This window comes from Limanda limanda, chromosome 5 (assembly GCF_963576545.1).
Source record: "Limanda limanda chromosome 5, fLimLim1.1, whole genome shotgun sequence".
Taxonomy (NCBI): domain Eukaryota; kingdom Metazoa; phylum Chordata; class Actinopteri; order Pleuronectiformes; family Pleuronectidae; genus Limanda; species Limanda limanda.
Window position 1 is genome coordinate 28,124,076 of NC_083640.1, and position 12,631 is coordinate 28,136,706.

Sequence of the window (12,631 nt, forward strand, 5' to 3'; positions counted from 1 at the left end):
GAAGTTTGAATGTTTCAGTGAACTGAAGTGAACTGAAGAGTAAGAGCCTGAAAGTTTGAAACTTTGACAGCATGTAATTTTCTTTCAAAAATAATCAACCCAAAAGTCAACTATATGAAATGTTACATCCCAACCTGATCAAAGAAGTCAATGGTCCACTAACAGATCATTGGGTTTTTTACATTAAGATTAAATTATCAACCTTTTAAAAATGTGCTGCTCAGTTACTAACTATACTGCTTAGTAGCTCTTTACGGATAAATAATGAAGAAGAAGACAAATACACCACAGGTCTGCCCACATTTTATTTTCTTCTAAAACAATTTGGCAATTTTAAAAAATTGAGCTTGGTAAATTCTTTAAAAAGTTTGGAAGAGGTAAAGTTAATAACAAGGATCAATTGCTTTTCTCACACAAACACAGATACATTATAACGGAGAAGGAGAAATTGGAAAAAAACTAATTAAGTTGATGAATGCAGTTGAAATGCCCATTTATCAGGTATAGAACAGGATGGCTTGAAAAAGAAGGACAACATTCCCAGTGTTTATTTCATTTGAAAAAATGTTGTTCCAGTTATAACAATATCAATAGGCTAAATATTAATGGGGTTATCACAGGTGAGGTGAAAAGTACAGGATCTCTTCAGAATTATAACTGAGCTGAGAGATGAAACCACACTGTTCTTACAATCAGTCATTTTCTTTAAACACAAATCTCTTTATGTACATTGGTTAAGAACGCCATTGTGTTGGTAGATCAGACTATAGATGGTCTTCTCTTTACTTATGAGGCATTTCTGAGAGAATATCCATGTAACACCCGACTCTTTAGTGACCTACCCCCTTGGGCTGTAATCCCAGCAATCTCAACACCCACTCCCACAAACAAAACTAGTTCTTCCAGTTATTCTGGTTCACTGTGGAACTAACAGAGGTCCAGAGTTTTTCTTTTAAACTCATCTATAAATTATCCGCAGCTAAAAGAGAGAGACATTGTTGTAATTAGTTTGTGTTATGCATTTATTTTGGCATTGCCCAGTTGTGAGGATTTTTTGTCTAAACCTGTATAGTACAATTGCTGAATTTGTAAAAGGAAGTTTCTTCTTACTTAAGAATGTGTTGTTTGGGCACCTAAAAACTAATATGAACCAACAGAAGTACACTTCATATTATAATGGCCTCATTCCATATCAATCAATGTCCTTTTTCAGATAAGAAACAGTGTTTTATTTCGACCTAAATAAACTGTTCAAACTTTTTACCGTGTTATATATTTTATATGTTTAATGTAGCTCCTTCAGCTGTAGTGTAATTAATAACCATAATTTAAAAGTGTAATTTAGTACTCGAAAGATGATTTTGATAGAAAAATATTAATGGGAAAAAAGGTGCGTGCGCTGAAACAGAGGAAGAGGAAACCCTATCTCGACCAATCACAGGTCGACATTTACTTCCTCGTGTTTGGACTTGTCAAGTTGTGATTGGTTGAGGGCAGCAGTAACGTTTGAAAGAGACAGGACTGGAGCTGCAGATCATCCTCTCTCGGTGACTGTGTGTGTGTAGTGACAGAATAGACCCACAGAGAAATGGAGATCACCCACACTGTGCAGGTCCTGGTCCGGTCGCTGCTGCTGCTGCTGCTCTGCTCGAGCTGTGACGGCAGCGAGTCGGAGCTGAACTACGTGACGTGTGGCTCCCTGGTCAAACTGCTCAACACCAGACACAACGTCCGCCTGCACTCACACGACGTCAAGTATGGCTCAGGTAACATGGTGACTCTTACACAGTGTCTGGCTGACTCCAGCTGCTGCCTGCTCTTAGATACATGGGCTGCTATGTTCTCGAAGATAAGTGGAAGCTCATTGAAAAATCTGTCAATTTAAAGTGTCCTGTCTTATCCGCGAACACACATGAATAACAAACCACAGGCCTGTGAGGATTATACCCTGAAAGATGATTTACTGCAGGATGTGCCGACTATATCTTTATTTATATTTTCTTTATATATGACGCCCTCCAGGACCGCGGTCCAAATTTTACTGTGGGGATGGAGGACAAGGGTAATGGCAGGTGAACAGATGATATAACTTGGATTTACTGTTCAAAACAGACGTTCTTCACCACATTTGTCCCACGCCGAATTGTACAGGGGGTTGTAACAGTTAGTGGGATGTGTTGAGTGATCGCCTAAAGTGCTTTGCTTTTACCCAGAAAGCAGGACAATTTAAAAGTGTAATTTCTTCTATGTAGTCTGGCATGTGTAAAAGCAGCACAGCAGAGTCGAGAATCAAACGTGTCACTAAGATACATGTCTCCAATTTAACATATTACCTATGTGTTTCTTTTGACTTGGGTAATGTGACCAATTTTGTGTTGTGTGCTTGTCTTTTACACTGGTGTCAACACCAGCAAAATGTAAACCACCTGACTTCCTGCTAGGACTATTCAAAGCAAGCAAAACTATAGCTCTTTTTTATATTACTCTCGTTGAGGGTTAAGGGCAGAGGATGTCACGCCTTGTTAAAGCCCTATGAGACAAATTGTGATTTGTGAATATGGGCTATTGAAATGCAATTTGATTGATTGATATCTACTGATGACAGTGGTTTATTGGTTTTACTTGATCAGAATCACATGTCCGCTGGGAAATAGTTGTTACAATTTCTCTACACACAGTTAGGAAAAAATAAGTAAACAAATAAAAAGTAAAAAAAACATCCAAAATCTAGCCTAAGAAAAAAATAGTCAGTGATTAGAAAGATGTACCAAATGCAGTGTGCAGATAGGACTATGGAACAAATGAGAGGGACAACGACAATAAATCGAATAAAGTTGGTTCACAGAATGACAAGTGTAGTGTGGGTCAACAGTAGGAGTAGTGAACCAGAAGGGTATTGATGGAGAAGTGCAGACAGAAGAGGAGTTGTCTATCTGAATGTTCACAGGAAGGAAGGAGCCCCTGTGGTGTCCAGTAGTTAGCCGTTATCAGTCATGACCCACGAGAAAGTCCGGACAGTCTGGTCCGGATTCTCTGTGGAGTTTGCCTTTCACACTTGCACAACGCAGCAGGAGATCTTCGCTCAGACACGTTCACAACAACACAGAAATGTTCGGCGCTCGGTGAGGGATAGTGCAGCAGGCCGAGATGGGACGTAACTTATTCAATCTGGTACACCCCCAGGACTGAGACGGTATCCTGAGTCAGTTTGTTGAGTCTGTTGATGTCTGCCCTGGTACAACACAGCATAGACAAAGGTACTGGCCACCACAGACATTCACAGCATCGTGTTACAGATGGTGAAGGAGCCAGAACCTTTACAGGAAAATGAGCAGATTCTGGCCCTTCCTGCTCAGAGACACAGTCCTGGTCTAGTCCAGTTCGATAACCAAGTGGACACCCAGATAATTGTACTCAAGTACCTGGGACTTTTTCCAGATGTAAGCTGAGGTTAAAGAAGTTCTGGAGTGTGTACATTTATTCAGACAGAGGATCTGAAAGTGATACAGCAACATTCTGAATGCAAATCAGCCTCCTGTGTGGCTCAGGAAGAGAGAGGGCTGTAACATGACTCTTAAACCATTCAAGTAAGAACTAACAAAACTGTCATGTATGTGTTACATTTGGAGACATTAGATATAATGATGTTACACAAGATGTTACATAAGACATGTCACATGATAAAGTACCGAAAAACGGTATCACAAAGCGCTGTTAAAAGTTAAATCACTTAAAAAAAATTTCTGCTTGTTACATACTTAAGAACCAAAACTATTAGTCTGATGATTATGAAAGTGTCAGACTGAACATGCATCATTCTGTAAAGTGACGGTCACGCAGCCAGGAGAAGAGACCATATACATTTCTGGGGACATGAAATTAGGGTTAACCCTAACAATAATTATTTCCAAATGTCACAAGGTTAAAATGAGTCTCCGATATCAGTTATGTATATCATAATGTTATTACATCTTATTGCATGGTTATTCCACAGTCGGTGCCAAGGTGTCTGAGTGCCACTGGAGTCATATCAGTCTTATTTTTCTTTCTTTTTCTGATGCAGTGGAGAAGCTGCTTCTGCTGTTTGTTATTGTTTTCATGACTCATCCCTATGTCAGTTCATGTTAGTTAGGGTTACCCAGCAGGCAGAGAATCTGCATTCTGCTGAGTCAACTGTAACAGTTTCTAAAGTAGTTTGTGTTTGTGTGTGTGTGTGTGTGTGTGTGTGTGTAGGCAGTGGACAGCAGTCTGTAACTGGCGTGGAAAACGCAGACGATGCCAACAGTTATTGGCAGATTCGTGGGAAGCCAAACCGTCCATGTCAGCGCGGTGTGGCCGTCAGGTGTGGTGAGTCCATCCGCATCACCCACATGAAGACCGGTCGAAACCTCCACACCCACCACTTCAGCTCACCCCTGTCTAATAACCAGGTAAAGACACATGCTCACTGTTGCACTTGTGGAGCTCACAGAAGACACAAGAAGCATGCTGTGGATCCACTCACAATACAATACACTTTACAATTTACTGACAATCATTACAACAAATTGTGCGGCAGATCTATCAGTTTGCCAATACCTATCTATCTCCTGTCTGTCTGTGTCGTTGTCAGGAGGTCAGTGCCTTTGGAGAGAACGGCGAAGGTGACAACCTGGATTTGTGGACAGTGCAGTGCGATGCCGTCCACTGGGAGCGTGACGACACTGTGCGCTTCAAACACGTGGGCACCGATGTCTTCCTGAGCGTGACAGGCGAGCAGTTTGGCCATCCCATCCGCGGCCAGCGGGAGGTGCATGGCATGAGCTCCTCCAACCAGCACAACTGGTGGCGCGCAATGGAGGGCGTGTTCATTCAGCCCAGCCAGGAGCTAATACGCCACGATGAGCTCTGACCTCATCACGGCATGGACATGTGTGTGGGTGTTTGTGCACAGTCTGTGGATGCCTGTGGCTGTGGTGGTTTTATAGTTCACCTGGACCAAATGCTGTTATGTGTGAATGATGTCGGATATTTGAATGACTCGTCTCTGTACACGTGAAGCACTCCGGGTGTTCTGAGGCAAAGTGCAGGAGAGATGTTGTTTTCCCTAAAAGTTTGAAGATCACTGATATTGTGTAGTGCAGCCGTATGGTTTATTTATTCTTCAGTTTTCTCCTCAGAGGAATTCATAGTAGAGAAAATCAAGGCTGGGTAACTGGACATAGCGACTATTGAATCTGAAATGGTGAGAGGCCCTGTGTCAAATAAAACTTAAATATGAAGATATACGGTGTGTGTATATATATTTCTATAACATAGGCTACCTTGATGTTGAATTTCTCACTGAAGTCCAGTTAATTGGTCAGAGCTTGTCTCAAAACCATAGAGTCTATGCTCAAAACACATGTCCCCTATCAGGAAAAGGATGAGCTGTTAGCGTAAAGTCCAGGAAACGTGTGCAAGTTTATTGTACCCAAAAATAAGGTATGACATAGTGTCACACACACAAACACACACACGTTTGAATGTTTTTTTTTTAAGTAGAAGATCTGCCTCAACCCTGCCTCTGATTGGTTTACCTTGATATTGTTATATTGTTAGCTTAATAAATCAGTCCTCAATCCTAAACCTAACCTTACCAACAAATGAAGGCAGCGACTCCAAGCCAATTGGAGGTAAATTAGGGGTAGTCTCTTCCTGCCATGGATAAGAAAGCAGATAAGTCTCCCTGGGTACATATGAACGATTCATTCTGAGGCAAAATACATATTAATGTTTCTCAGTTATAAAACACATCACTTTTGCTATGTTTATGCATGGCGTCCACTCTACTCCAGAGTTTTCGTGCCTCGATAATACCCATGTTCAAGGTCAATGCATTACAAGTGTCTCTAAACTTGACTGTCAGTAACAGTTCCACATCCTTGTTGATCCAACAAAAGAACTCCAGGGTCTTTTCACCATTAATGTTACTCGTTCAAAACATTTTCTGTAACCAAACTTCTGAGTAGACATCTGCCTCACCAGCATGCACATGTTCAGTGTACATGAATGGTCATATGATATGTTTTTAGCTGTTGGTATGGCAGGAGAATGTTTCTAATATGAAGCTAAATCACTGCACGTTGTTTAGGTTTGAAAACATTGTTTAAAAACATTAAGCATTTGTGTCAATACAAAGATTCATAGTTATAGGTGATTATACACGGATAAAAATATCACTAAGAATTTTATATTCCATTTCTGCCAATAAATCCCATTAAATCCTACACACTGGTTCTTTAACATCCTGCATGTTTGTTTTTTTGGTATTCTTTTTGATTTGTGCGAAGGCAGAATTTTTTATTAATGTGTTAAACCGAATTTAACCCTGGTAATAATTTACTGTGATTCCTGAATATAAAAAAATAAAGCTGTATCTTCTCTGCCTGGTGTTGTTGCAGCTCACCCTTTAATCCAGCAGGTGGAGACAAGTCACCATATAAAAGAGACGAGCAGAAAAGAGGATATATCAGGTCTGCGCTCCTCAGCATCTCTCGCTCCCTCAGCTTCCTGCATCCTCTGCATCAGCTGCCTGTCCGATGTGTGTGTGTGTGTGAGCGTGTGGATTCAGAGGATGTTAAAGCAGCAGCAGAAGCCTCATTGAGCCATGTTCACTGCAAATACATGTATGGAACTAAAAACCAAAGAAGATGTGGGGTCAAGAAAAAACGCTCAGAGGAGGAAATACCTAGTAACTGTTCCTTCAACAATTACAGGTTGTTATCTAATGAGATGTGTTAACAGTATCACAGTGTTCTAATCCTTTGAGTGTTAAATCAATATTCTACACAAGATGAAAGAAAAACCAGCAGATTATTTTTTCAGTTTTGTTACAAACTGTTCATGTTCATCATATTATTTACCCAGTAGTCTTTTACCTGACACACATTCATCATATGGAGAGCCAGAGGTATTCCCCTGCACTCATTTCCCTTAATCTAAGCTGTTAATATCGTGCATCTCTGAATCTGTTATTGACAGGTCAGTTTTTTACTTCTTGCAAGGTCATGTAATGATTCTGCTCTACAGTCTATACTTAAGAGATATTTCATATATTTAAATGGTGGCAGTTTGAAAAGCTGAAAATGTTCTCTTAATTAAATTCTGCTCTTGAACTGATAAGTTCATCGGACAGTATAGTGAGACCAAGAAAAATAAATCATGTTCATGACAAAATGTACAATATTTTTTTATTTACAATAAATATAAAACATGATGCATTTGCATCTTTGACATTGTGTTAGGTAGTTTCTACCTGAACCAGGGATAATATTATAATACATCAAATGGATGAAAAATCCACCATGATTCAAGGAGCCATTCTTAAGAATAAGATATTTTATCAGTACAGTTATATTTGACAGTTATGTTTTGACTTCTTTACTTAAGCCTAATGATGAATTCAGGAATTGAGTAGGGAATATTTAACAATATAGTGGTCCACCTCAACTGTTCACAATTACTGGATGGGAACTAGATGGAAAATATGGAGAAGTATGTTTGGAAATAAGTCTGAAGACCGCAGATAATTTGGCATAGAGCTGCACAATACCCACACTGTGGCTGGTGCAATTGATACCAGACTGTATCGTCCTGCATTTACGAACTATGCTTTTTAATGGGTCACATAAAAACACACTCAAAATAATATCCTTTCAATTTATATTTATAGAATGCATTTAACCCCTTATCAAAAATGCATATAGTTCATTATTTAACAATATTAAACTAGAGTAATTAGTAGAGGAAAGTGAATCTCTGACAAAACCGTATGTTGGTGAGTTATTGCTGATACTTGTCCTCCTTTATCCTCCAGTCAGAGGTGCACTGTTGCTGACCTTTAATGGGACTTTAGTGGTTGATGGGGTGGAGGTGCAGTGGGAGGTTCCCAGCCTCACTCATGAGTCCCAGCAGGCCGAGCACAGGAAATGTAAATGTAACCACCCACCTCTGTGGAGGAAGTGGCGTGTTGATCTATTAGCTCGCCCGTGTTCCTCATGTTTCTACAGCCCTGGGTCTGTTTCCACACAAGCTCACTGTTTCACTGCAGAGCTACGAGCTGCTCAGTGACTGAGGGAGGCTGTTTCTGTGATACCTGCGGCTGATTGACACTATGTGGGCCAGAGTCCTGATCAGCTCCAACCCATATTGGTTTCTTCTTTATTGAAGATGAAAAAAAGAGTAATGCTACATGGCTTAAAACCATATTCAGAAACAAAATGAAGTATAATGTAATCCATCTTCAGATGTGTTCCATGATTTAGTTCTTTCCATGACACAGCTGGAAATTTGTAGTTTTGAAAATGTTTTTGATGTTTTAGCAGTTTTCCTTCTCTATTATTGAGTGATGAATCATGATTTGCAGCACATAAATGATGATATTAAAGTCAGTCATATATTAAAAGTTCTAGTATAATAACAGACAGCTTAATGAAAATACATACGTTTGATTTGATCTGACTCAAGATAAAGGAGGATTTTCTTTCTTTTTCGTTAATGTTGCTGACATGATTGTTGTTTCTTATACACTTTTCTATAAAGCCTTTTTGTATTTAACCAAATAATTCCAAATTGTTCAAACTCTAAACAAAGGCCGGTAAACAAGAACTTTTAACAAATTTAATTACAATGAGTGTTAAAATGAGGAAATGAAGACATAAGGCTGGTTTTTGAGTCTCCACTGCTACAAAGACATTTTTTGAGGTTTTATATACACCTGAACTCGTGACACACGCCCTAGTATTTATATCCCTAACTCTAAGATGATGGTAAACAAAGAAATGCCATTTTGCTGTTAGTTTTGTTGTATTTTCTAGGTTGGTTTAACAAACCTACAACATATCCTGTTTTACATAAAGTAAATAATTTTGCATATGGTTTAAAAAGGTCAAATTCTTCCAATTAAAAATCCTTAGCCTATGTATTTCTCACAAGTAAAACAATAGTTCACAATTAGTTTTTTTGCATTTTTATACACTTATTTTTGTTTTATTCACCAAAAAATACATATTACTCCTGTAGTTGCCAATTTGTATTTAATTACTTTTATTAAGATATACTCCACTCCAATATAAAGACATTTAAGCATATGGGCCATATTGAAGTAAATGTAAACACATTTGTGGAAATCACACTGATTTAAAGTTAGAAGCACTAAAGTCTTGCTGGTGGCCAGCAGGACTGAGGAGCTCTGAGTGCTGATTTTTACCAGTGACCATATCAAGTTTGACAAAGTTCATTAAGTCTCACAAACATTTAGACAACCAAATCCCATTTGTTCAATATTGGCCCGGTATATTACTGTCCCACATATGGTCTCTACCTTCAATATAGTCTAAAATCTGAATTTGCAACTTTTCTATCTATCTGTCATTCTTTTTTTTAGTGGGATGAAAATAACTTAACTCCAGGTAAACCCTGAGCATCGATGGTGTCAGCCTCCCATGACCCTTAGGAATATAGCTCAGAATAAAAAAACGTACATCACTTTGTTCAGACTCACCTTTATTTAAGTAATTTTGACCCCAAGATAAAGGCAGGTAAGAGCATTGTAATGTTACCAATGGGTTGCGGGGTCCTCAGGCAGAGTAGCAGGTTGAGGGGTGGGGAGGGGGCTAGGCCCAGCTGACTGATGCCCTTTCATTATTGCACTGCTTGCCGCAGCTCCCACAGTAGTGCAACAGGGAAAGAGTGTCAAGCAGAGGGCGTCCCGACACAGGAAGGGCAGGGTGGCGTCCTCACTGCCCTCGTGGGGTGACATCCTTTTATATCACAAGTTTTGAAGTGTCTCTCTTCAACTCAGGGTTAGATGAAAGAGAGAATACTGCAGTTGTACATTTGGGTTCATTTTAAGTCTAAAAGGAAAGAAACTAAACCAAAAAAAGCTGTTTTCTGCAGTTTGTGTGTTTTATCAAAATGTTTTATCCAAACATTAAGTGATTTTTAACACTTTGCTGAGGAATGACTGAACTGTGGGAGCAGACTGAGCTGAGCTTTATTACACAAACCGCTGGATGAAGACAATCATAAGAGGTACACAGTAAAGGTCATTAAGATTGTATTGTATATTTTACATTGATCTGTGTCGAGCTACTTATCGAGCAAGCTCTTGATATCATGACATTTTTTTTACATGTACACTCTACCCTGATGACATGGATCCATGCTGTGTTCTCAAACAACAAAAACTTCTCACAACAAAGCTGTGCTGATTGGCCACATTCTATCACGTCTATCATAGGATGAGGAGCTGGTGCAAAGAGATCGATTTGAATCTATCCGTCTCTGAGATCTAACTCAAGAGAGGTGAGTGGAAGTTAACTTGTGGTTAGAATTTTTGCACAAGGTCTTTACAAAAACAGTGTTGCTCCTATTCTGGCTAATACACAGTCCTTAATGTCTTTTCAAGAAGAAATAGTTCTCAATAAAACTGTGCATTATGTTTAGTTATAACGATACTGTTTGTGTAAACGTCTTTCCAGTGCCGTCAGTGCCAAACACTGCAATTCACCTTCATAGTGTTTGGGATGAGGCAGAAATATATGCGATGCTTCTAGGTTTTGATCCATCGATAGACCACTTGAGGAAAGAAAGAAAATATGTTTTTATATATTATTATGGTGAACCAACTCTTTCAGTATTTTATATTGTATTAAAGAAAAATGTACTCAATTTTCTTGATCCAACATGTGTCAATGCAAAATCATTCTGTGATATCAAATGTTATTCCTCAACTATCATTTCATCATCATATATCAAATCCTATATTTAACACATGTTAAAAATAATTTTATTTACACATTCACTTTATGAGGAGACAATTAAAGCGCTGAATTAATGGAAGTGAATATCAGTTCACTATATTATAATAACAATAATCATGTTCTACAAAAACATCAAATTAATTCAAATAGTTAAAACTAAACAGTTATTTCAATGCACAGCAGAGAAAACACATAATTGGATGAAGACGATTAATACTCTGCATTTCTCTCACAGCAAAGCTACGATCTTAAAAGTTCTGACAGAGCTTGTATCACTGTTTATGTTTACCATCAGTGAAACGAATGGTCAGCAGCAGCAGAATGGCCCTCACTGTAATGTCAGGTACAGAACGAAGCCCTGTGACGTCAGCTGCATTAGAGGAAGACGAACAGCCCTCGGAGCCGAGACCCTATAAGCAATATTGCACTACTCTGTTAACTCTCGCGAAAGCAGAGGCAATATTGATAGGGTCTCGTCTGCGAGGAGACGTGGATGAGACGAGACTTCTTCTCAGACAGGGGGAATCTCAGTCTGAGGCCACAGGAGGAGGACCAGAGGACACAGAACACAGAGGAGGTGGACGACAACAAACCCACACACACACCAGGAGAAGACCCAAACATCAGTGTCTGGAGGTTCACTTCCATTTCACTGCTCATGGATGGAGTTTCTAGCTGTAGGCTTAAGTGATGTTGTGAAGAAGTTGTTATTTTCAATACAAATGCCCTATAGTAACCTTTCTGCCAATCAGAAATGTTGCTACCAGAAAAAACTCTTTGTATCTTCTTACTTATGACACAGCAGGTAAATATTAGCTTCACTAAAAGTAAAAGTTTCAATGATGAGGTGATGCCACTTATGAGGAGGAAAGACATAAAAAGACAACTGAAAAGAAAAAAAAATCTAAGGAGAACAAACACCTGGATGTCATCCACCTCCTCATGGTGACACAGTGAGAATGACGTGCAGCTCTGAGTTCATCAACTAAGTGCATTTAATTTGAAGCATTTAGCTTTTGTTTGCCTTCTGTAATTACACAGAACATTTAGAAACACTGTTAGGACTAAACAAGTAATTTCCAGGCATCCCCTTGGGCTTCAGAAAGCTGTGATGGCCATTTTAGATTTGTCACATCTGTGTCTAAGTGATGGTTTTAATTTGAGAGGAGAGAAAAGAAGGATTAATCACACTTCTACTTTTTACTTTGAATTTTTGGATGGAAGTTAGATAAAATCTAATTACTCTCTCACACACACAAACTTATTCAAAGTTCTCCCTGGTGCATTTTCTATACTTAAAATGCTCCAATTAATGAAGAGCTTGATGGCTGCAGCACAAAAACAGAATAAAGCATCTTCTGACACATGAATTACATCATCACATCTGGTGTGATAGAGCCACGTTTTCTAATCAAAAATTATATAATTTGAATATTTATAGGATTTTGTTTGCACCTCATAAATAAAACTATATATATGTTGTTTCCATTACTTCTCATAAATCTTCAATATATTGACTTCCTGCTTCAGTTTAGGTTTATTTTTTCTACTTTATGGGTTTGTATTATATTTTAAATATATGTCAAATTAAAATGAATGGTATGAAGACTTTTGCACAAATACAATGAACGTTGATTAAGTTGGTTCATGTTTATGCAAAATAACACATGTGAGATAATGCTTGCTGTGTTGATCGTACATGTGTTTCAGCATGTGATCAGTTGAGCCGGAGTTATCAGCTTGATAAATGTATCTTATCAGTGAGAGAGCGATTCGAAAAAAACAGACTCTGATCTGAGATTAAAAAACCCTTCATGTTTTTTTTATTTATTAATAATTTTTCGTTT

At 38.6% G+C, this 12,631-nt stretch overlaps 1 protein-coding gene across 1 annotated transcript; it reads left to right on the forward strand.

Annotated features, from left to right (window-relative positions):
• Positions 1–1,488: 1,488 nt before the first annotated feature.
• Positions 1,489–5,265, forward strand: sdf2l1 (stromal cell-derived factor 2-like 1). Its single transcript, XM_061071110.1, has 3 exons — positions 1,489–1,766; positions 4,234–4,430; positions 4,613–5,265. Exons 1-3 carry the CDS (start codon positions 1,589–1,591, stop codon positions 4,889–4,891), a joined length of 654 nt encoding a protein of 217 aa, XP_060927093.1. The 5' UTR covers positions 1,489–1,588; the 3' UTR covers positions 4,892–5,265.
• The last annotated feature ends 7,366 nt before the right edge of the window (positions 5,266–12,631 follow it).

Excerpts from the sequence above, each read along its gene's own strand:
- sdf2l1 (XM_061071110.1), top strand. The coding sequence starts at position 1,589 with ATGGAGATCACCCACACTGTGCAGGTCCTGGTCCGGTCGCTGCTGCTG. Across the intron at positions 1,767-4,233 it reads CGACGTCAAGTATGGCTCAG|GCAGTGGACAGCAGTCTGTA; the intron begins GTAACATGGTGA and ends GTGTGTGTGTAG. Across the intron at positions 4,431-4,612 it reads CACCCCTGTCTAATAACCAG|GAGGTCAGTGCCTTTGGAGA; the intron begins GTAAAGACACAT and ends TGTCGTTGTCAG.